General features: G+C 37.3%; 1 protein-coding gene across 1 annotated transcript; it reads left to right on the top strand.

The window, feature by feature from the left end:
* The first annotated feature begins 1,053 nt into the window (after window positions 1-1,053).
* On the top strand, window positions 1,054-24,939 carry LOC135472479 (uncharacterized). Its single transcript, XM_064751998.1, has 17 exons — window positions 1,054-1,207; window positions 2,580-2,629; window positions 5,262-5,472; window positions 6,271-6,304; window positions 6,483-6,548; window positions 9,767-9,833; window positions 10,429-10,509; window positions 11,624-11,701; window positions 12,122-12,191; window positions 12,827-12,891; window positions 13,346-13,412; window positions 14,357-14,405; window positions 16,094-16,162; window positions 17,451-17,524; window positions 18,974-19,125; window positions 20,667-20,726; window positions 21,942-24,939. Exons 1-17 carry the CDS (start codon window positions 1,091-1,093, stop codon window positions 22,087-22,089), a joined length of 1,458 nt encoding a protein of 485 aa, XP_064608068.1. The 5' UTR covers window positions 1,054-1,090; the 3' UTR covers window positions 22,090-24,939.
* Window positions 24,940-25,273: the final 334 nt, after the last annotated feature.

Below are 25,273 nucleotides of genomic sequence, written 5' to 3' on the forward strand. Positions count from 1 at the left end.
GACTGGGACCCGTCTGCCAGGAAGACCTTGGCACCATTTTATTAGCATTAAGTCATCCTTTCTTGGCTCATCAAGATGACGTCACATTAAAGACAACAGAAACTAATTAAAAATAATTTTAAAACCCATTAAATTGTAGACGGTTATAATCATCTTTTGAACAATGGTTCAGTGTCTTGTTTCGCACTAGTGCCACCTCATGGGTTTAAAAACATTTATCGCCTCCCCACTGACTTTTTATTTCATGAAACAAGAAGAAACTTTGCATATATTTGTTAATGTGTTGTAATACAGCTCCTGGTCAATGTTGACCATCCTAATTTTACCTGTACTAGTAGGCTAATCGAGATCATTAGAATTCAGGGTCACTCCAGATTTTCAGTTTCATCTGCAACGAATACAACAGACCACTGCTACATTCGTCCCAGGTTGCACATTTTGTCCCCGTCAATTAAAAGTGAAACCAGTGAGAGGGTTAGCGACGAGACAGCTTGGGTCACGTCAAGGAACATGTGGTTTGATTACATTACCTGTTTCACACTCAGCAATAAACTTGTCACGGCTTCTTCAAACGACGTCACAATCCCAGCAGGATGCCGGCATCAGCCCGTTCTTCTACTCAGGTAAATCGGACAAGCTTTTATCAGTTTATCCGTCTGCAAGTCACCATGTGTTTTGTCTAGCTGTCAATTGTACGGTCTACCTGGACATAAAATACCCGTAGTCTTAATCCACAAGTGCACACCTAATGGTGACGTAGAATATTTGTAACTTAAAGTACGAGTGTATACCCAAAGCTTTCACTCAATCGAGTCTGAACAAAGCTATAATTTGTGCCGTTTGTTAAATGTAGATGTTAAATGAGGTAATCATGTGTGGAAAATGTAAATATCTGCCTTGGGGAAACGGTGATACAAAGGTCGTATTGAGCCCATAAAATGAAACGTACGAGTGCCGGCATGACGTTAGATTTGTTGTGTACGGCATCTGACTGGGGTATAATTAAGAGACGGAATATGTAATGTTTTCGTTCTGTTACAACGTGTGAGAGGTACACCGGAATGAAGAAGTGACACTTTTCATCGTCACCATGTCCGGGGAACTTAAATCAGGCGTGGGAACCGCCAACCCATTGAAAATATTTGCTAACTTGTTTATATCTTTCATAGGGGCTGGTGTCTTGGGTTTGCCTTATGCCTTCAAAGAGGTAAGTTTGAAGTTTATGTACCTGCGAATCTCCACTTGACTGGCCACGTAGACTGCACCTAGTGTGTTAGTGTATTGTATTTGACTTGGTTTTCAGTATTTGACGATATATCAGTGAGTGTACGTTTTATTACATTTTTCTTTGTGTTTACTTATTTTTTGTAAGTTAAAATATTACTATTACATATATATACATACATATACATGTGGATCATTTATCATTATCATTTGTAAGACTTAATGATAAAGTGTGGACATTATAAAGTTTGTAGTCTGTGATCTTTTTGCTGGGCATCCAAGTTGGCTCCTTGGAATATACAGTTAAGTGGGACTCCAGGGAGCCAAATTAATACAGAAATTTAGGAGCCAAATGGTTTTAAATTACCTTCAGTTTATTTGAACCCTTTGAATTCATCATGATTTTACTAGTTGCAATTATATCATTGACAGTGGTTATTCCCCCATTTTCAGGGTAGTCTACTTAATCATTTGTTCCATTGAATTGGTTTACATTATGGAAAAACATGATTTAGTAAATTGACAACCATGCTGACTACATTGGTTATTAGTTGGTGTAGCCATCTAAGGGAAAAGAAACTAAATATTTCTGCTACAATTACATGTACATTGTCTAAAAAGAACAGACTACATGTCCCAAAAATTAGAAGAAATAGGGTAGTTGCCTTGTGATAATTGTGATATTTATTTGCTATCAGAGATAACATCTCAAACCATTATAGGTACATTTTGTGTTAAATGGGCTAACATGGGGTGAATTGGTTTGCTTAGGGTTTAACATGACTTTCACCCTTATATGACTTGTGATATCACACTGCAGATAGCTTAATTGTATATTTCAAACTCTGTTGTGCCAAAAAACAACAGACATGATACCCCACTCAGTCACGTAAACTCAGTGGAGTGGTGCAGGGCAAAGAGCGTCCATCTCACTGACAAGAGGCAGCAGTTCAAATCCAAGTAATGTCATGCTTACACTTCAGAATTGGCAGTCTTGTTACTGCCTTTGGTTTGGTCCTCAGCTTATGGGAATCATAGACCAAAGACTGGGTGACCCAGTGTTTGTATATACTATTACTAATTGGGGTGTGATTTCAAGTGTTTTTGGCAGGGCATTTAAACTGAGGCAGCGCTAACAATATGTTTATTTGGTGTAGAAATAGGTTTGAACATTTTAAAAAAATTAATAAAACTTGACCTATCAGACTGCTAAGCATCAAAATGTCTTCAGGAATAAAAAAACAAAAAAATTTTAAATTTAGTGAGTTAAATGTGTTTCCATTTCATTGAAATATGTTATATGACACAAATGATATCACCTTGATGACTATACTCGTAATGTTTTGTGTTGGCAGGCTGGGATCATTGAGGGTGCTGTCATCATGGCTGTTGTAGGAGCTCTGAGGTAAGTCCCCTTGCTCCAGTCCCTTTAAACTGATCCGCGCACAAGCTGTACGTGTGCCTGACCCCAGATAAGAAGCTTTGTTTTCAGCACTCACCAACTGAAAAATAAGCAATCTCTTTAGTATACATTGTTGAGGGATTGTAAGATTTTTTTGGTTCATGTTTTTCAATTATAGGCTTTACTTTTAGCTCACTTTACTTCAGTGACATTTGAAGCAGCCATGGCCGTACGACTTTTCATAAGCACACGTATGTGTACTGTAGACCGTTAAGCACATGAGACTACTCTGGATCTATGTGAAAAATAAAAACACTATAAACGATTTTAGGGCATCTCCACCCTTGCCTTTTGTGCTGGGATAGTAGACCGATGGCCGTACCTTTTTCAAATTGCTTCAGACGCACCTGTATTTATAAAGTAAGGGACTGTATCATGAGAAAATTATTCCGAAGGGAAGTTGTGCAATGTGTCAGTGAGGTTAGACTTACTTGCTTACAAGCTCATAGCTACATTGGTTAAAGTTTTATGTCAGTTAAGAATATTGCTGATGGCCACAACAGCTAGTGTTCATATTCTCACTACCTTATATGCTTACATAGTTTGAGAAAATATAATCTGTAACTAATGTACACAGGCTGATGTTAATATATTCAGGAGATGTGTGTACTCAGTAGAAGGCACTGTTCCCATCCAAAAGCTTTCTGGATTTATACACTGACTACCCCAATTACTCAACCTTTTTGCCTATGAAAGAGCAACTTTTAAGTGTGGTTTATGAATCTTCTTAGTTTAATTTTGGGGTCAAGATTGCATTGGTCGGGTTGATCAGTGCATGAAGAATAAGTCCATATTGCAACCATGTGAAAAGGTTGAAGAATTACAGTAAAGTCTTATATGTGCATATGTTAGCAGTTTGGAAAATTTTTAAAAAATAGTTGTAGGTTTGCCAGATGTTGCAGTGACAAAGGTGTGTTATATCCTGTGATCTCAAATATTGATTTCCAGTGACAGGTGCATATGGTTGTGACAGATAATCTGCTCTTTGAGAGTAACACAAATGAATACAGTTGTATAATGAATACAGAAAAAGAAGTGGATGGAGAGACATTTGAAGAGGTAGTACACACAGAAACAAGAGCGAAGAGAGACAAATAACAAAACTTGATGCAGATGTTTATATATGAAGACATTTTTGAAGATAAATTTAGTTTCTAAAGTGTAAATTTGTTTGAGCTGTGCAGTATAAGTCTACCAGAAATAAACACAGAAGTTATATAAAGATCTTTATATAACTTCTGTGTTTATTTCTATCTATAGATAATGTTTGCACGTGTCCAGTTGTTTGTGGGAAGGTGTGGCAGCAATCTACAGATAGTCATGGGTTGCCAAGTTTCCCCTCCCATCATAATGATGGCTGCCATCGTAAACTGTAATATTCCTGAATACAGTGAGAAACATGTAAAGTTGGAATTGTAAAAAGGAACTTTCAGAAACACGTAAAGTCCCGAAAATGATCGTTTTGATTGTAAAACTTTTCTAACTTCACGAAAAACAGTGGCTCTATAAGGTGGATCATGGGTCAAAATGTTGACCACCTGAGTGATAACCTTGACAGAAATAGAAGTCATCCATTGAAATGTATAACAGGTAGGCTCAAAAACATTGTAGAACAAGAAGAAAGTATATGTAGATAAATACAACAGACAGTCATTTATGAATCTGCCATCTTGAGCATGTTCAGGATTAAAGGATCCTGCAGGGTTTTCATTTAGAATTGGAGAAGGAGGTCAGAGCTCAAAAGTAGGTGGCTGAATTGAAAGTAATTATGCCACAGTTACTATTAATTTAAAGAGGAAGAATATTAAAAGTAGGCAGCTAGGGGTACGGCAGTAGACAGCTGTCTACAGCCAGCTACTTGCCCTTTTTGAATACCTTGTCTTTGTGATGACCTTGGATCATTTTGATGCTATCTTGAGCTCTTAACGTGAATGAAATGAGCTATCATTATAAATCAGTCTTCCTCTGGCCCCTCACCCTCCCCTCATTTCCAGAGCACTGTATTAAGCCAGTGGAAAATTGGTAATAGCAAAATTTCCTAAACCAAGCCAGCAAGAGCCATATCACTTGATCTGGCACATTTGGCAGGTTAGAACTTTGAATTAGACATTAAATACCTGAAAATTTGATGGAAAGGAGAAAGAAAAGAATGTTTGTAACTGTACTTGTGTAAAAAATACTTCCTATGTTAAAAGAAGAATAGATTAAAGACATTTTTCTACATGTACCTGTATGCTCTACTACATACTTTTCCTCTTTAGGGTGCCTCCATGGCCACGTGGAGCTAGTCAGCACAATCACAGGAGCCTCACGCCAACGTGGTGGCCATGAATCCAGCTTAAGTTGAATTTCTCTTCAGTCGTACATGTAAATGAGAAGATCTTCCAGCAACTTGCGGATGGTTGTAGGTTTCCCCCGAGCACTGCCCAATTTCCTTCCACCGTCATTATGAAATGGTGAAATACCCTTTAGAACAGTGTAAAACAACAATTAAATAAATAAATAAATACTACATGCCCGCGACGCATAAATATAACGGAGAGAAATAAATCTTTGGTTTTTGTTGCTGTTGTAGTGTGAAGGCGATGTTGTTGTTGATTGATTGCAAGTACCGCCTGCTAGAGAAGCAGCATCCTTCCAAGGATTACAAATCCAAGAGGAGGAAAGATTTTCTGAATGGCTCTGGGGTGCTAAGTGCTATAGAGGAATACCTGCCCGAAGATTCAGTGGACCTTCTGCCCCAAAAAGACAGAGAGGTGTCCGTTGAAGAGCCATCCAAACCTGTGGTAAGTCCACTCATGCTCTTCTGGCCTGCCCAAATAGGGCCTCCCTGAATTACCTTCCTTGAGGCCCTGTAAAGTGGCAAGTTTTTGGGAGCAAGGTTCATTTAGGTGATACCTCTGAAATGGCTAATGGGAGGTTTTCAGTTAAAGCAGCTTTTAGAAGACTTACATTCAGGATGGATATTAACTTTGTGTACTGATTTTGAAAGCCCAGGATGAATATTTTGTATATTTTTTTTTATGCTGTATAAAGTAGTTTTTTTATGCTGTATAAAGTAGTTTTTGTTATGCTGTATAAAGTATGCTGTATAAAGTAGTTTTTATTATGCTGTATAAAGTAGTTTTTGTTATGCTGTATAAAGTAGTTTTTGTTATACTGTATAAAGAACATTTGAGAATCCCCTAATGGAATCGATTTCAGCCAACAAAAAATGCCTATCTAAACTGAAAAACATCAATATCATTTAAGATCTCTGGACATTTCTGCAGTTGTTACTGTCTTGATATATAAACCTACAAAATGCATACAGAGGTCCCACTGTTTGAAGTTTCATGCCTCAGAAACTAATTTCACGTTTAAGGTTACTGTATAGCTGGCTCTTGTGTTAAGTTTGTCACAGCAAATCTGTACATGTATGTCACACTTAAGAAAGTTTGTGAGTGACTTTCCAAAGGTTAGTGGTTTACCCCGTTAGCCCTGGTTTCCATCACTTTAAAACTGATTTGCCATTGAGCTTGTAAAAATGTAGCGCTAAACAAAAATCAGTCAGTCATTTTTTTTTGTTTTTTTTTTTTTGTCAGGCCCCTGGAGAAGACATAGGCTATGGCTCTTTGGGTGAGTAAGCGACTATACATATTGTACAGTACACAATGTTTATTTATTAAAAGGTAGATTATTTTCACATTTTATGAAAAGTAGTTATTATGTAACGAATCAAAGTATGATGTTTCATGATGTCATTTATGATTTGTTTTCAAAGGATTTGTCAAATTTAATGCTGTGTTTTTTGCAGGTTACTATGCATTTGGGCGAACTGGTCTTCTGATTGTGGATGCGGCCATTGTTATCTCACAAACAGGTGGGTGGACATGTTTTGTCATGAACCTGTGGGTGGACGTGTTTTCTCACAAACAGGTTGGGGAGCATGTTATTTCACAAACAGGTGGGTGGACGTGTTTTCTCACAAACAGGTTGGGGAGCATGTTATTTCACAAACAGGTGGGTGGACGTGTTTTCTCACAAACAGGTTGGGGAGCATGTTATTTCACAAACAGGCGGGTGGACGTGTTTTCTCACAAACAGGTTGGGGAGCATGTTATTTCACACACAGGCGGGTGGACGTGTTTTCTCACAAACAGGTTGGGGAGCATGGTATTTCACAAACAGGCGGGTGGACGTGTTTTCTCACAAACAGGTTGGGGAACATGTTATTTCACAAACAACCGGGTAGACATGATATCTCACAAACAGGAAAGTGGACATGTTATCTCACAAACAGGAAAGTGGACATGATATCTCACAAACAGGAAAGTGGACATAAAATGTGTGTAATGTTACGATCTTCTAAATTTTAAGGGCTTGTACGTACTTGATATTGTTGTAACAAAGTAATGGAAATATTTCAAAATGTTTGCCAATTTTATGTATTTAAATGATAGCATCTTGAGGTATCTTGACTACTCTTCTAATTATATATGTAGTAGGCCTACTTGGTAATATCTTTAAAAGTGTTGGCCAACTTTGTCTATTTTTTGCCAGTAGCATCAGTATAGTTTCATGAAACAGTAATGACCAAAGATAACTGCAGAGGAAAGATTTATAAAAATATAGCTACATGTATTTATAAACCACCAAGATCTACTTGTACGTGTAGTTGTGTGGGTTTTTTTTTTTAAATTCGCAAGAGATCACTGTGTGTCAGTGTGAACAAAAATAGTTAGGTATAGATTTAGGATGCATTGTGATAAAGGGCAAAAAATATGATACAAGCAATATTAAATACCAAGGCAAACTAACAGACTGAAAGAGCATGGACTGTGTAAACTTTGTAAAGTTAGATACAGATTAGATAGAATATCTGAATTGATATGCTATGTGTTGTAGAGTTATTGATTTATCAATTGTAGTTAGCATATGTGACAGTGGGTGTTTCAGGGTGTCTTCTTACCTATCACTGGCTGATATATGCATACAAATACATGTCCTTGTATGCCAGCTTTACTAACTGAAACAGGGACTGAGATTGATTGTTACCAGGTGTGCATACACGTAAAAGTGACAAGGATCAATGACAGCTTATGTATTTTGCCGTGGTTGTAGAGGAGGGAAAAATAACGAACCTGTTGTTGTTTAGCGTCGTTGCTGAATAACCCTAAATGTTCAACCTTTTCAACCTCTAAATTACCTTTTTCAGTGGAATTTATGCATACAATTATTATGAAAAACTCTAGAATGATTTGTTCATAAAACTGTGCAGATTATTTCTCTACAACCCATACCGCTCTCAGAATGTGTCAGAATCTGGATCACAATATTGGTTGGAAAGGTTGAAGGATTAAGGTAGGCCTATTGTTATTGCCATAGCAGGGCCTTGCGATGGGGTTTAGCATGCCAGCACAGCGTAATGACCCAGGAGCCTCCCAACACTGCAGTTGTTGTGAGCTCAAGTCCAATTCATGCCTTCTTCTTGTCTGTCCATTTTGTGGGAAGGTCTGCCAGCAACCAGTGGATGGTCATGAATTTCTACCAGGCTCTGGCCGGTTTCCTCTCACCAGAATGTTGGCTGCTGTCATAAGCGAAATATTCTTGAGTGCTAAAATACCTCTGAAACCAAGTTTTTGCAGACGGAAATATTAAAATTATATGAAGGAAACCCTACGGAACAGAGCTAACACCACTGTTCAAAAACCTTTACGATGAATAATACTATTTAACACCTATTTATACTAAGTGAAAAGTCCTCTAACATGTTTCTGTAAAATTTTCTCGTGATGTGGCAATATTCCTTATGTGAGGACGAATCGGGCAGATATGGCGTCGAGTAACACAATTATGTTGGAATTATGTCATGAGTGTTTGAACGCACGACGTCATTTGTGGCTATACGTCACGATGGGTGACAACAAATGTTCTTGCATGACAGCACACCACTCCAGGTAAAATTGGAATGAGAGAAAACTTCAGTTTCTTTATAATTATTCTCCGAAACTATGGTTTTAATACAATGCAAACTTTTTTTAAGATTTAGTGAAGCAATTCAGACCATCTCCATTCTTATCATTTCACTCTGCTTGTAAGAAATATAGGTCTTGACACTGAAGTAGCACTAAACTAAATGCAATGTTCTTGAGTAAAGCCGAGGATACACTAGACAAATGTTTTCACTTGTACAGGCGTATTTTGAGAATTTCTAAAAATCTGTCTAGTGTTTCCACACCTGTGACAGCATATTTCGCAGGCAACGTTAACCGCTTCAAAATCCACTTGTATCAAACATGTCAGAGATACTAGCAAAGAAATATGCATGCCATGCCATCTGTCCATTTAGTATGTCCGTTTCAGCGAATTTCGATGATCGAGATGACCAATCAAACAACATTTAATTGTGTCATTGTGTCACATGATTTACTAGGTCACGTGACATAACTTACTGACCATGATTTCTGAAAAAATCTACCTAGTGTGTTTGCAACTATGCTGTGAATATCGCCAGCATATTTTGTGGGTGGAGACAAACAATCTTCCTATAGTGTGTCCCTGATATAAGGGACAAAACATGTGTAGCCTAAACAGTTGTGTGAAGAGTCACAAGTGTTCATAAACAGCTGTCAGATTTTCATGATATTGAATACGTTACATTCCACAGAAGTGCCTGACAATAATCCATATTATCTACGAGATAATAATATGCTAAACACTGAATAAACTTCAAAATTCAGCTATCAATATTTTATTCTGTTTTAGTTGACTGTTCATTAAATTCCACCGGCTATTTTCACTAAACATTTTAGAATTCCTCCGTTTAGACGCCTAGCCAATGAAGTTGCTAGGTGAGAATGAGCTCATACCTGCCGCCAACATGTGTATTTCCATCAGAAAGATGGTGTGTTTGTCAACCCATAAACCCTGACCACATGATGTATTAGAGATAACAGCACAAAACTGTATCATTTAAACCATTTCAGCCAGTAATCAGAGAAAATGTAGAACTTTCACCTTTGGTTATAAATTTTAATACTTTTATTAAATATTTTGCTTCGCACCCACTTTTTAAATAGTTCTGTACTTCTGTTTCAGGTTTTGTGTGTGCATATCTCATTTTTATCTCAGAAAATCTCTCGGACTACTTACATGGAATGAAGCTGTAAGTTGTTATGCATTGTTCCGTAGAAAATTCTGGAATTTTATTAATAAACTCATCTGTATATATAAAAGGTATACATAGCTAAATTCTGTGGAAACTTCTATGAAAGAAATTAGTTCTTCAGTGTGCACATATTTTTCTGACTTAATATGATGAGACAGTTGTTTGTACCATTTTATACATGTATGTACAAGTAACTATATATGAAGTTTGTGTTAAATATTAAAACAGTGACTGGGGAGGAGGTGGGGGGCTTCATGGCCGAGGTGGTTAGCACGCCAATGCAGCATAATGACTGGGTAGCCTGTCACCAATGGAGTTGCTGTGAGTTCAAGTCCAGCTAATGTTGGCTTCCTCTCCGGCCAAAGGTGGGAAGATCTGCCATTACCCTGCGGATTTCCTCCCCTAATGCTGGCCACCGCCATACAAGTGAAATATCCTTCAGTGCAGCCTAAAACAGAAACCAAGTAAATAAGTAAATTATTTAAAACAGTAACTTTTTAGTTTGGCCATGGTCATCAGTTAAACACAAGTACCTTAAAGCATTTCAGTGCTTAGTTTGTTTACTCTGTTTTACTGGTTTATGTCATTTCAGAATCCACTGGTTGTTGATCCTGTTACCCCCGCTGTACTTGTTAACCCTTCTCCGCCATCTCAGTAGTCTGGCCATATCAAGGTGTGTCCCTCAAAAGCTCATATGTGCATCTGTCTTTGTATTTTAAGCATTGATAAAGGCTTTTGTCACATGTGGCTATAACAGTGTTTTTGCTACAGCAGATCAACCCCTGGCCAGTGAGGCTGCAGGTTCTAATCTAACTATGGCTAGTTGGGTTGCAACTGTAAATCAGATACATGTACCTGGCAAAGTACTTTTTTTTGCATTTTTCATCAAGTTCATCATTTTTCATGTGACACATTTTCCTTTATTCTGATTCGTCCACCTTAAAGGGTTAAAAAACAAGAGTATTTTTTGTGAAGTTTGATTAATTTCTTGTTAGGTATCAAAAGTATTTGATATTTAAGCTTCTGAAGCGTGGTTTTACACACCAAACTTTATGTGAAATGCAGTACTCCGGTTTTCTCCTGTTTCTTCAAAATCTAAATGTCAGATACAGCCTAACTGTTGTAATAAAAGTAAAAGTGACTGAGAAAGGCATTACATGCTAATCAAATAATATACAGGTATAAATACTTGATGGCTGTGACCATCATTCAAGGAGACACAACCTAACTGTTGTCATATAAGTAAAACTTACTGAGTAAAGCTTGAAACACTTACCAAATGAAGAGTCAAATAAATATTAGCAAGTTGTGTCCATTGTTCAAAGTGATACAGTAGGTGTGGTGTAACTGAAACAGTGTTGAAAGTTACTGTCAACCCAAGCATGTAAAGATATAAGGCATATCTTTAAACCACACACTACAGTCATTCTTCAACCGTTCTCATGTTTGCTAAATGTTTATTCAAGCATATTCTGAAAGTAATATTCATTGTAGACTTATAAAATTACACCTTTTGTAAAGCCCTGATATTGGCTAATTCAATCAGTGTAGTTTTGTCTCGATAATAAAATTTAAAATGTGCATAAATTGTTGCTCTTTTGTATGTGAAAAGGTTGAGCAATTAGGGTAAGTAACAGTACCCAGATTGTGCTTGATACATTACAGTTTGAAAATCCCATTGTTAAAGGATGTTTACATTTAGCTACAATATTGTGTTGAGTAAAATAATGACAGATTTAAGAAAATACAAATGTGAAAGTGTTACTTAGGTTTTTATCATTTTTCAGCATGTTTGCACAGATGTCCATCTTCCTGGCCTTCAGTGTTGTTTTCTGGTTCGATTTTGAGCATTTTCATAACATCGAGTAAGTATACAACAGCTACAGAATTCTACCTATAAATGTCACTTACTCTGAAGTTATAATACTTGTATATAGCTTTGATGTCATCATGAGCATGATTTAATAGTCAGCGTACCTACTTTCTACTTGGGGAGTCTATGGCCAAGTGGTTAACATGCTATCACAGCACAAGCATTCAGGAGTCTCTCACCAATGTGGTCAGTGTAAGTTCAAGTCCTTCTCATGCAGGCTTTTTCCCCAGTCGTTTGTTCAGAAGGTCTGTCCACAACCTGCAGACCGTCTCGGGTTTCCCCCGGGCCCTGCTTGATTTCCTCCCACCATAATGCTGGCCACCATCATATACATGTAAGTGAAATATTCTTTAGTACGGCGTAAAACATCAATCAGATAAGTAAAATAAATAATTACTGTCTAATTTTGCAGAATACATCCCAAGAAGATCAGGTTGAAGGGATTTCCATTTTTCCTGGCTATAGCAATGTATTGCTATGAGGTGAGTTCTGGGAATCATTATATCTGTAATAATTCAGTCTGCCCTTTAGCATAGGTGGTCGAGTAGCATTGCTACTAGTTGAGATACGAGATCACTGAGTTCAGTCCCTATTGGTTCAGTTGTGTTCTTTTCAGCTCATGAACATAGAGGTTGTCAGGTGCACAATATCTAAGGTGCAGTGGTTTTATTCAGGTTTTCTTGTCATTCATGCCTTTTCTTGACTCTGCGTCATTTGCATATTTATTTGCCACTTTGAATGTATCTGTTTTTATCTACTGTATTGTATTTCTTTCAAATGAATTTGACCAGCAAAGCAAATGATGATCAGCAAACAAAACGGATAAATATGTCGACCCTCTTAGGTTTAAATGTTCTTGAGCAATAAGATATGTAAAAAAAACCTTACATCTTATTATTATACAGTGTACTGGTTGCATAACTTTAATGCATTTTAATCTTGGCTAGAATTAAAGATAATCTTCATAGTACTTAAATGCTATTCTTTTTTTCCTTTTATGAGTTTTTGTTTTTCCTCAGACTTGATATATCTAGTATCAAGGTTTAATTAAACCGTTCTGTTGTGCCGTGTATTTTGATCAATCTCAGGAGCTATAATTTGGAGTTTATAATTTCAGGGCCAAGGCCTGATTCTCAACCTGGAGGCTTCTGTTTCTCAGGAAATCAGACATAAATTTAGAAGGTACGGTGTCTTACATGATATGTGTGATCACCATCATGTATATGAGGGATTCATAATTGAGGCAGAGAATATTGAGTTTAATTACTTTAGGTAAATCAAGATAAATCTTTTAATATTAATACTCATATTGCATTTTAACCTGCACTTGTTAGGGTCCATACATGCATTTTAGTTGAATAGTTCAGATAGTATATTTATTTTATTTATTTGATTGGTGTTTTACGCCGTTCTCAAGAATATTTCCCTTATACGACGGCGGCCAGCATTATGGAAACCGGGCAGAGCCTGGGGGAAACCCACGACCATCCACAGGTTGCTGACAGACCATCCACAGGTTGCTGACAGACCTTCCCACCTACGGCTCAGATAGTATAAGCGAATTCGTCAGATAAACATCTACATTTACTTGCTCTCCTGTTGATTTGATTGAATAATTTACTTCTTTTATTTTCAGATATTTTATTATTACATTAGCTATTGTGACAGTGCTGTACATTTCTTTTGGGATGTGTGGTTACATGGTAAGAATTTTTATTTCTTGATTTGATTCAAAAATAAAAGTATAAATACATACTGTATTTCTGTACTCTATTGACCTTTTTTTGGATAGGATAGGCCTAGGGCAAGGTAGGAATCAAGTGTAACTTCTGTATTTAGCAGAACCAGCTCAAAAGAGTAATATGCATATGCATATGCTTGTATTAAAATGAAATGCATAATTAAAATGCATAAGTCATTGTGAATGACACATTTGTGAAGAATGGTAATCCTTGAATTGGGGGCCTCCGTGGTTCAGGTTGTTAGCACAGCATAAAGACCCAGAAGCCTCTCACCAATGCGGTCACTGTGAGTTCAAGTCCAGCTCATGCTGGCTTCCTCTTTGGCCGTACGTGGGAAAGTCAGCCAGCAACCTGAGGATGGTCGTGGTTTTCCCCCATAGTAATGCTGGCCGCCCTCGTATAAGTGAAATAGTAGTGAGTACGGTATAAAACACCAGTCAAATAAATAAACAAATAATCGTGGAATTTGTATATCCATCTTTGTGATTACATGACTTTCAAAATCTTGGAGCAGATTAGTCATTGAATAGGACTTAGAATGCCCCAAGCTTTCATATCGTCATTTTTCTTATTTTATGCCTTTTAATATCAAGTCCTTTTAAGTGCACTTTTGCACAAAGCGCTTGTTAAGTTATTATATTGTGTATGTTTAACAAACAGTATTGAAGACATAATGTTGGCATGGTAGGTTATAAGTGCTTGTAACACTATGATCTCCTCAAGCAAAAGAGCCGGTTTTGTCATTTCTCTGTGTGACTTGTTTTAAGAAAAGAGTTCAAGTTTGCAAGTTTAAATTGTCTCAATGGAATAATTAATCAAGAAGGAATACTTTTCTCTTTTCATTGGCTTGTAGTTTTCTGCATTGTTATGATAATGAACTTTCCTGTTTTATTTTTTTTTTTCAGTCCTTTGGTGTTGAGACCAATGCAATCATCACATTGAATTTGCCAAAAGGTAACGTTTCTTCTGTGGCTTGCAAGTTGCATGTACACTGAAGTATAAGCAAATCTTTTGAAAACTTAGAAATTAGATATGCATTTAGATTTGTATAATCAAGATTGCAAATCGTTTCAGCCACCAGTAGTGCCGTGCTGATATCTGCTTTGATTGAGTCCTGTCTGGCCACCTGTAGGCCAGATACCGTTAATACCTGAGACTGGTTGCTCAAAAGTGATCATTAAGTGATTAATTCACTTGATTATTTCAAATTTATTATTGCTAAACACCAGCCTGAAGACTTTTTCACTTGTATGACGCCAGGCAGTTTATTGAGTAAAGGAAACCACTGTTCTTTGGCAAGTTTCTCTTTCTTTCTTTTTGTGATGCCATATTGTTGGACAACAAGTGTCTTCAGTGACCATAAGACTGCACAAACATGTGCGTCTTTGACCAGTTCTTGTCACCAGGGCCACAGGAGCAATGAGAGGGAGGAAATCAACCAATTTCCCGCCAAAAACTGATACTGAACCCACATAAACCATAGGGTTTTAGTCTAGATTTTTTTTTTTTTTTTTTTTTTTGATTGGTGTTTTACGCCGCACTCAAGAATATCTCACTTATACGATGGCGGCCAGCATTATGGTGGGTGGAAACCGGGGGAAACCCACGACCATCTGCAGGTTGCTGGAAGACCTTCCCGCGTACGGCCGGGGAGGAAGGCAGCATGAGCTGGTCTTGAACTCACAGCGACCGCATTGGTGAGAGGCTTCTGGGTCATTACGCTGCGATAGCACGCTAACCGACTGAGCCACGGAGGCCCCTAGGCTTTAGTCTAGGCTAATGTTGATATCTCTCTTACATGTAAATCTAACTAGGGGGCATGACAGTGCTGATATTAGTAAGATAAGCTAATCCCAACTGCTGCTTCATTAGTCCAAGCTCAAGATGGAATTTAATGCCTTATCAGCTCCAGTTTTTTCATCAAAGACTATTTTCTCTTTCACCATTGTGGCGTGAATCATACTTGAGAGAGTTTATCATTAACTTTGCACCGTTTGCTGGTTTACCCTGGGCACTCTGATTTACCCTGGGCACTCTGGTTTACCCTGGGCACTCTGGTTTACCCTGGGCACTCTGGTTTAAATCACCTACAGAACTGACCTCCATTGTACAAGTGGAAAACGCTTGAGTTTGATATTAAGTGATAGGCCTAATCAAATAAACAGAAATTCAGGCTTTTTATATTTGTGAACAATCAGTTCCTTCCCCCTGCTTAAACACTGCATTTTGTGAAGGGCCACAAAAGGTTAATGTGCTATTTTGATCTGAATTCTTTCACTTGCTTTGCATGTATTGAAAACACTTGTGCATTCTGCTTGGTACATTTGTGTGCAAAAACAGTTCTGAATAAAGGGAGATAACTAATCTGTTTGAACCATCTCAGAAGTAACCTGTTTCTTGTGTGGCTGCTTGATAAGTTAATGACTAACATGGCTGAAATGACTGTGATATTGACACCTTGTGTCAGGTTGTAGAGATCTAACCTCTCTACTCACCTGTGTATAACCAGATGTAGCTGTATGATTGCTAACAACTGTGTGACAGACCCCATGTCTGATGGTACAAATCTAACATCTCTACTCACCTGTGTATAACCAGACATACCTGTATGATTTAATGTCCACAGTGTTTTTTGATGACAGGTGAGTCCCTGGACATCGCCATGATTGTCAAGAGCTGTCTCTGCCTGGCACTTTTCTTCACCTACCCAGGTATGTAAAACACAGCCCTGGAATTTGTTAAAAGTAAAAGCATGTAATATTACAGCATTATTATGTGATGGATTGTCTTGTTTGTGAAAACAATTGTGGTAAGTTTTTGGAATTACTATATAACTTGTAAAGGACTTGATATCTTGATACTTTAAGAAAGCCCTATATAAATAGTGTACATGTATAAATGTGATAGGCCTACAGGTCAGCAAGGTGTCATTTATATGCTTTGACTGGTCTAGGAACAAGGTAGTGTCTGAGACATGAAATACACTGAAGTGGCACATTAAACCTCAAATTAAACATCTCCATTACTGATATAATGTGCATATATCTCTGGCTCAAATGGCAAAACTCTTACCCAAAGGCTCTTGAGCAATTTATCGCCACGATATGGCTGAAATATTGCCGATGTGGCATTAAGCCATAATCATCCTTGAGCAATTTGTTTTATCCTAATGGAGTGAATGGGTAAAAGAGTCACAAATTGTGTATTTCAGATGTATAGTCATAGAACGTGGAATATATCAGCATGACTACGGAAGTGGTTTAAGGATAGCAGTGTTTGTTGTGTAACCGAATACATGTGAACGTTGTTGTGTACCAAGTGAAATCCCAAGAATGCACAGCATTCAAGGGATTTGACGAGGTACAAAACAAGTTCAGCTGTATCTTGTTACTTAACAGATACCAAAACTAGGGTGTTACAGTCTATTCTACCCCCAAAAAAGAAAAATTTGTGCCGTTCTCTATCACTCCCTCCTCGAAGGTTATGCATTTTAGATCAGTCAGCGGCAAGCTTAGTTGACATAGGTTTTTCAAAGCTTTTCATTTTTGACACCATGTCTTATTGTTGCATGATGTAGGAATGTAAAAGTGTACTGTACAGGTATCATGACGTCATACCACTGAGCTCAGATTGAAACGTCATGAAACAAATGTATTTTTTTCCATGTCATGGCACCTGCGTGTAAAATATCAAAAATGTAAAAACATTTATAAACTGTGCAAAATAAGACTTTTATCTCTGCAGGAAATTTCGATATTTCACGTGTATATAAATCATAAAAGCAAATCTGACATATTTGTAGAAATGAAAGGCATGAAATGATATTATTTTGGGAGGTTAATGTATGCCAGTGTGCTGCATGACACACTCATTGTGTTATGAAAGGCCATCTCAGTTTAACATGTATATTTGCAGACAGCCCATAAGAATGGGGTAGCATTAGTGTCCGGTTTTGGAAATGTTGCAGTGGTGAGAAATCCCTTAATATTGCTGTTTCAGTCATGATATTTCCTGTGGTGAAGATACTTGAGGGCCACTTCCTTCCATCAGCAGAGACTCGAATCTGTGCAGGGGTAAGTCAGTGGACAGGTCACTTTTGTGATAATCCATACCATGCCTGTAATGGGAAAAGTAATCCTTCTAGATCAAGCCAGTTCAAGGGATGTACTCTTCTTGCTCTTTTCTGTAATTCGTCACCATTTCTATATAGTTGTGCTCGTAAAGGCAAAGAGATAGTTCACAAGCACCGCAGCTTCGCAGTAGAGACTATTTACCCTAATTCTTCATTCTTTTCAACCAACTCAGCAGCCAGTATTTTGAAACATTCTGAGAGAACTATGGGGTGTAGAGAAATGATTATCACAGTTTTATGAAGCTTGCATCTCCCGAATGACACAAACACATCAATAAATTCCACTGAAAAAAGTGATTTGGGGTTGAAAAGGTTGAAGATTTACAGTGAATGTTTTTAACTCAGCTTGGAACAACATGGTCCGACAGCAAATATTCCATAATGCAAATGTGTCTGGAACTGTATTAGATAAACACTACTGTCTTTTTGTCATTGCCCTAGTACATCTGCAATATATTGTCAAATGGGCATAAGCGGTACAGATTGCTACATGTACATTTTGTGTCACCTGTTAGGGCTGCCATCTGGTTAGAACCTGGAACTAACTTATTAGTATAATATTATATTAGTCCCAGTTAGAAAAAACTGCCAGGTGTCTGCCAGCAACCTATGGATGGTGTTGGGTCATGTAAAAGAGAACTCTGCTGTATAAGGGCTATATTCTGTATAGCATAAGCATCAGTCAAACAAATAATCAGCCACAGTGCTTGAGCCATAACTTCCAGTGTGAATAAGTTGTTTACCTGTGCTCAAGCCATAACTTCCAGTGTGAATGAGTTATTTACCTGTGCGTGAGCCATAAATTTCACCATTAATGAGTTTGTTTAGCTGTGCTTGAGCCATAAATTCCACTGTGAATGATTTCTTTACCTGTACGGGAGCCATAAATTCCACCATAATTGAGTTGTTTACCTGTGCTTGAGCCATAAATTCCACTGTGAATGATTTCTTTACCTGTACGATAGCCATAAATTTCACCATGATTGAGTTGTTTACCTGTGCTTGAGCCATAAATTCCACTGTGTGTGAATGAGTTGTTTACCTGTGTTTGAACCTAAATTCCACTGTGAATGATTTCTTTATCTGTATGTGAGCCATAAATTCCACCATGAATGAGTTGTTTACCTGTGCTTGGGCCATAAATTCCAGTGTGAATGATGAGTTGTTTACCTGTATTTGGGCCATAAATTCCAGTGTGAATGAGTTGTTTACCTGTGCGTGAGCCATAAATTCCACCATGATTGAGTTGTTTACCTGTACTTGGGTCATAAATTCCACTCTGAATGAGTTGTTTGCCTGTACTTAGGCCATAAATTCCACTGTGAATGAGTTGTTTACGTATACTTGGGCAATAAATTCCACTGTGATTGAGTTGTTTACCTTGTTACAGAATGTGCTGCGCTTGGTGCTGGTGCTGTTGACAGGTTGTATTGTATCCATGATACCAAATTTTGCACACCTGATGGCTCTGATAGGGGCCACATGCTGCAGTCTGCTGGCCTTTGTACTGCCTGGCGCATTTCATCTCAAGCTGTTCAAGGGGTGAGAATCTTGCATATGAAATTTTTTTTTTGTTGTTTTAAAGAAGTCATCATTGAACCAAGTGTATATATACATCAACAAAGTATCCCACAGGAAACACAAAAACCATCACTATTTACCTTTCTGATGTTGCACAACCGAGATATCGCAGTTCAAAGTAACTAAAATGACGCACATTGAGACAGTTGAAAGTGCCACAATGTTATCACTGTTAACCAATCAAGCGTGCAGTATTTCTACTTAGATCACCTGAACCCTGTTCTGCCTTTTAACCATAACTGTGTGCCTGGTGTATGAGTGACTCCACGTCATGTTTGCAGTTGCTCTAACATAGTGCATCCCATGGCTGTGTGAGAATTCCTGAGTAAAAGTTATCAAGCAAGTCATGAAAAATGTTAATGTCCATAAAAGTCTGTTCCTCTTTGCTTCATAAATAACTCAGGTTATGTTATCTTTCTTTTTAAACAAATTCTCAACTTGAACTGTTAGTATGCTGCAGCGTGTACACCTTCTTAACAATGATCAAGATTAAGGGGATGTCGAGCTATGTGGGACAACAATTTGTTTATCTTCATAGAGATAAAGCTATTTAACATTTAACGCAGCCTTTTTTTGAATATCTTTTTTAAATAGTAATTTCCCTGCATTTTCATATCTCATTTTCAGTTCCGCTATCACGCATTCTTGACCTTTGATGTAGTTTTTTTTAATTCTTTTTTCATCCTGCAGACCAGTTCATTTATTAAACTGCAGGTTGCACATTCTTTGGGTAAAAAGGATTGCTTACCCTATTTCTTCTAATTTTTGGGACAGTTATTAGAAGTGTGGAAAGGAGAATATTACATTTCTTTACCAACCTTTTGGAATAGTAAAGATATGAGCATGTTGTTCATTAGATGGTCTAACCATGTGAGATAAAAGAAACTCAGTATTCCTACTGTGATTAGATATATATTGGCTAAAATGAGCAGACCAGGGGTCCCAAAAATTAGAAGACATAGGTTACATTTTAAAGATTAACAGACACTTCCATCCTCATGGCCTGCACTTGGCAATTCATCCAAAATTTGTTAGCAGTGGAAGTGAAGTTAATGTACATGTGAAGTGAACATATGATGGGCATCTGGAAGATTGACATGTATGCTTCAAAAATCATTTGCTTATCCAGAAAAAGGTTTTGTGAAATTTACCTTGTCAAACCTTAAGTTTAATAAAATATTTCAAATTTTGATGGCTATCTTGGATACTTTTTCAGCTTCCAGTGCTATGACACAATAGCCCCTACCAGCAGTATAGAAGTGAAACGTTTTATGTTCAGCTCATGCTGGCTTCCTGTCTGGCTGTACACGGGAGGGCCTGTCAGCAACCTGCGGATGGTTGTACATTTCGCCCAGGCACTGCCCAGTTTCCTCCGACCATAATGATGGTTGCCATCGTACAAGTGAAAAATTCTTGAGTATGGTGTGAAACTCCAATCAAATAAATAGATAAATATATAATTTTTTGGACATGCCATAAAACAGCTTTTTCACATTTTGTAGGTCATTATCAAAGTCAGCTTTAGCTCTGGATATATTTTTCATCTGTCTAGGAATTGTCGGGTGAGTATTTAAGTCTTTGAGTAATATTAATGAAGAGTAGCAAAATATACACTTGACTATGAAGTGTGATATTTTTAGCTCACTGTAGTTTATGTGGTACCCTGAACGTCAGCATCCAATAACAGGGAAAGCAATGTTAAACAAAATGTTAGGGGTGGTATCCTAAAAAGTACTGCAGGTATTGTGATCAGGGTTTTGCACACATGTGGAGCACAGTTGCACAAGGGGGATATTCCATCGTTGATTTGATGTGTACATGTTAAATACCATAAATTACTGAGTTCATGACTTAGTGAATTGTGTATTAGAGTCAGTGTATTAGAAACAAAATGTTAGGGATCGTATCTCAAAAAGTACTGTAAAAGTATGTATGGGCCTGAAGTTTTACATGCATATTAAGCACAATTACACAAGGGGGAATGGTCCATCACTGATGCTCTATGTGCATATTAATTACTATAAATTACCAAATTCATGATTTCAGTTGTTTATGTAATGAGCTGAATTTTTTGCATTCATGTGTCTCCTGCAGGCGAGATCTGTAGTAGCCTTGCTACAAAATATAAGTTATTAATTGATCCTGAATATAAATTATTTGATTTGAATGAAGCATACCCTTTTTAACCTGGGCATTCTTATAATAATTAGAGATAAGATAAAGTGTACACAAGTTTGTCATGTAAATAGTAATACTGGTTTCAAATAATTGTGGGTAATAAGAAAATCATTTTTGGAATAAAATGTTCAAAATCTGGTTGCAAAATAGTTAAGAATACTTGTAAACTATATCATCGCTTCATTCGTAACAATAAATGTTTCTCCTTTATTTATGCGAGCGAAGTGGCATCATCCAGGAAGGCAACAAAATCTCTAAATGTAATTATTATAATTAAAAACAAGCCAAGATTTAACTAGATTTAATAGGTCAAAGTGTGGGAAGGTCTTCCAGCAACCTGCGGAAAGTCATGGCTTTCCCCTGGGCTCTGCCCAGTTTCGTCCAACCATAATACTGGCTGCCATCGTGTAAGTGAAATATTTTTGAGTAAGGCGTAAAACACCAGTCAAATAAATAAACAAAAAATAGGTCAAAGTTCTCTGTTAATTACTGTGGTGTTGGGCAGTGGGCCATTATCTGTCATTCATCATATCTTGGAATGTACTAATACCATATGTTATCTGGCAACAAGGCTCTAATACCCAGTTTTCTCTCCACAGAGCAATATTGGGTACATGGGACGCCCTCAAGAGGCTGGGTGGAGAAACTGAACACGTCCATATAGTACCCTTAGTGACTAAGTTCAATGAGACCACAGGGGTGACAGAAATCTTCCCGGGCAACTGGAGCTCAACAGTCACAGTTTAACACAACCACAACTGTCCCTACTAAACATTGACACCAGACTTGCAGTGGATATATTATTGCCAGTAAGCTTTATAGTACATATATCCCATCAGACCCTGGGGAACATTAACATCGCTCCGTTCGAGGACACAGTAGTTTAGGGACATACATACAATTATATACTGCGTAAGACTCATGCATGGGCTCAGTAAGACCAATATTGAAGTCAAGGCATCACCATGTAAATGTACATGTCAAAGGTTTCTTGATACAGATATCGGCATGTGGATCAAAAGCTTGTGAAACCTTTGACTTTGATATGGTGATGCCTCGACTTTGTTATTAGTAATATTTACGTCAGATCTGAAATCCATCACGCCTTTTCCTACTTAACATTATTAGCATTGCCTTGGTGCTGCACACATTATTGTTTCACCATAAAACATTTAAATTTAAACATTAATGGAGGATATACTATTTTCAGTAGAAGTTCTATAGTATGTTACTGCTGGTCTTAAGTCCTAATACACTTTTGAACAACCAGCTCATGGAGAGAGATTTTCTCACCATACTCAAACTGCAGTCGGATGATGTGTTGTACTATAAGAATTTACCTGGGTCTAAACCTCTGATTAATCTGCAGTAGATTCTACTGATAATAATAATAAAGTCAGTCATCAAACAACAGATTTCCCCCATAGCACCTGTCATTAAAAGTCAAAGGCATAGGAAATGTGTTTATCATATCCTGACTAAAGAGCTATATTTAGTTATGCCTTTAATGCATTTATGATCATAAACTGGGTCTTGGTAGCTTTATGAGCTTGGGCCTTTACGTACATTTAACTTTCACCTTGGTATAAGCCAGTTTTTGGTAAAGGATTTTGGTAAAATTTGGTAAAAGTCGACCCATTTACACAACTGGAAATACAGAAGTATTCATTAATACAGGTATTAATAGTGGTTAGAATATCATGATTATATATGAGATGAAAACGAAATGAAAAGCAATAGTCACAGTCCATAGTGTTTAAGATGTTTTTTGGAAACAAAATACATATTTTTAGAGAGAGTGGCAGTTCTACATTGTGTCCTGTATATCATATCATGAGGGACCAAGTTATACTGTTGTGTTCAAAAAGTGTGATTTGTTGGAAAGACATATGTACTTTGTCAAATGGGAATACATTTGTATTCCTCTTGATGTGTAACCATCACCCTGTGAACACAGCTTAACCCCGAAAATTCTATGACAGTTTACGTGGATTTTGAGTTTTATTTATGTATTATTGAATTGAAGACGTCAAGTCTTTTTATGCAGCTTTCAGACGTTTGCTCCATCTTCCAGCAGATTAAATTTTTGACCTGATGTTACTTTCGATTGGATTGCGTGTACTTATACATTGTCATGTATATACATACCCCAACACATCATGTAATGCCAAGGGCAGATTTGAATTCACGTATCATGGAGTTTTTTACCAAGAAGTTTTGATCATGGTTGGAATCAAAGTGTAAGCTGTTTGTGGATGCACAATGATTGTAGGATTCGAATGCCAGTTTTATTCACAGTTTAATAGACATATCATAAAAAATACATAAACTTAAAATGCATTGATTTTCCTTTTTTTTTGCGGCTCTGTGTCTTTTTCTTTGATTATTATCAGTTGCCAACACTAAGAAATTGCTGATAAGAATTGTGTTACTGTGATTCTAAAATAGAGAATTCGAGCGTCATGAAAAGTAGATCTGTTTGACAACACTTTTTGAAGTTTGTCTTCCAAGTCATATCATTTATGGTAAATTCCAGCAAACTTGATCTAGTCAGGCCATTTTTCATCATATACGCGATGTCTCGAATCACACTTATTTCAGTTTTATGCACACAATAATGATACAATGAGATAAGAGGGAGTCGAATTGGATCATAAAACATTTATAACTGGAGGTTCATGAACAATTCATGTCTGATTGACATGATTGATTCAGCTTTATAATTAATTTAAAGATGTAATATTGGAATTTACATGCGGTATACTTAGTTACTTTTCCCCAGTGTACTTTTTGGTTTGGCATATTCGTGAACTGGTATTACTTGTTAATGACATCGCTAGTTAAAGTAACAGCTCTAGCTTTGTAAGGCAGACAGAAAGTAGTTACTGGGGAATTCTTTCATGAAGTGGTGTTTGATTTTAATCAAAATTTCAAACTTTATTATAATGCTTTAGTTTGCTTTAGTGCTCAAGAAATTTAACTTATAATACGTCTATCCTCTTGAGTTTGGTACTAAGCAAGAATCAAGTAAATAAATAAATTAGATCTATCTAATCTTAACGCGTGGTAGGTTGTTGAAGCTTTACTTGCAATGATGAAAAAGAAAAACCAGGCAAAATATCGAGTTTTAAAAATTACCTTAAATCAAGTCTCTTTTAATCCAACCCACCCTATGACAGGTAGAAATCCGGACCAGTGAGCACCTTTAATCAGTGGTTCGTTTCGTGTGTCCAGATATTACTCAGTAGCTCATTTCACGTTGTGGATGGGGACATGTACTTTGAGATACTGAGTTTGAGATGTGATAGAGATACACGTCAATCTTTTTCTTTTGTATAGGTAACTGTATTTTTGTAACAGTAATATACACACATTTGTTAATGATGAGAAGATATTTCTTTTTTTGTGGGGATAATGGTTTCGTTTTAAGAGCCTTGCCCGTTGCAGGGTGGCGGGCCACTTTGGTAATATATATACATTTATGGTTTGTTGAATAAATATTTAATGTTTGTACATACTATGAAAGTATACAAATTATAATGATTTGTATGTGTTGGATGTCTATAAATCCATATCTTGTAAATAAAAAAGTAATTTATCTTATGAATATTGTTTGCATAAATCACCGGTAGTTTTCATGTAGATGGTAAGAGTAAAACTAAAGTCCTCTGGAATTACAGGAGAGATATATGTGTGAAGCTGGTCTCCAACCCCAACCTGACCTCACCGGACATAGCCCGGGGGGAACCAGGTTGCCGGCAGACCTTCCCACATACAACCGGAGAAGCTCGTAGTGAGCTCGATCGCGTTGGTGAGAGCCTCCTGGGTCATTGTGCTGTGCTAGCTCGCTAACCGCCCTGGCTGGCTGCTAAGGAGTTCCACTCTATAAATCATTAGGTGTTGTGGCCAAGTGGATGAAGGTGCTTGAGTT

The sequence above is a fragment of the Liolophura sinensis genome, chromosome 8, assembly GCF_032854445.1.
Source record: "Liolophura sinensis isolate JHLJ2023 chromosome 8, CUHK_Ljap_v2, whole genome shotgun sequence".
Taxonomy (NCBI): domain Eukaryota; kingdom Metazoa; phylum Mollusca; class Polyplacophora; order Chitonida; family Chitonidae; genus Liolophura; species Liolophura sinensis.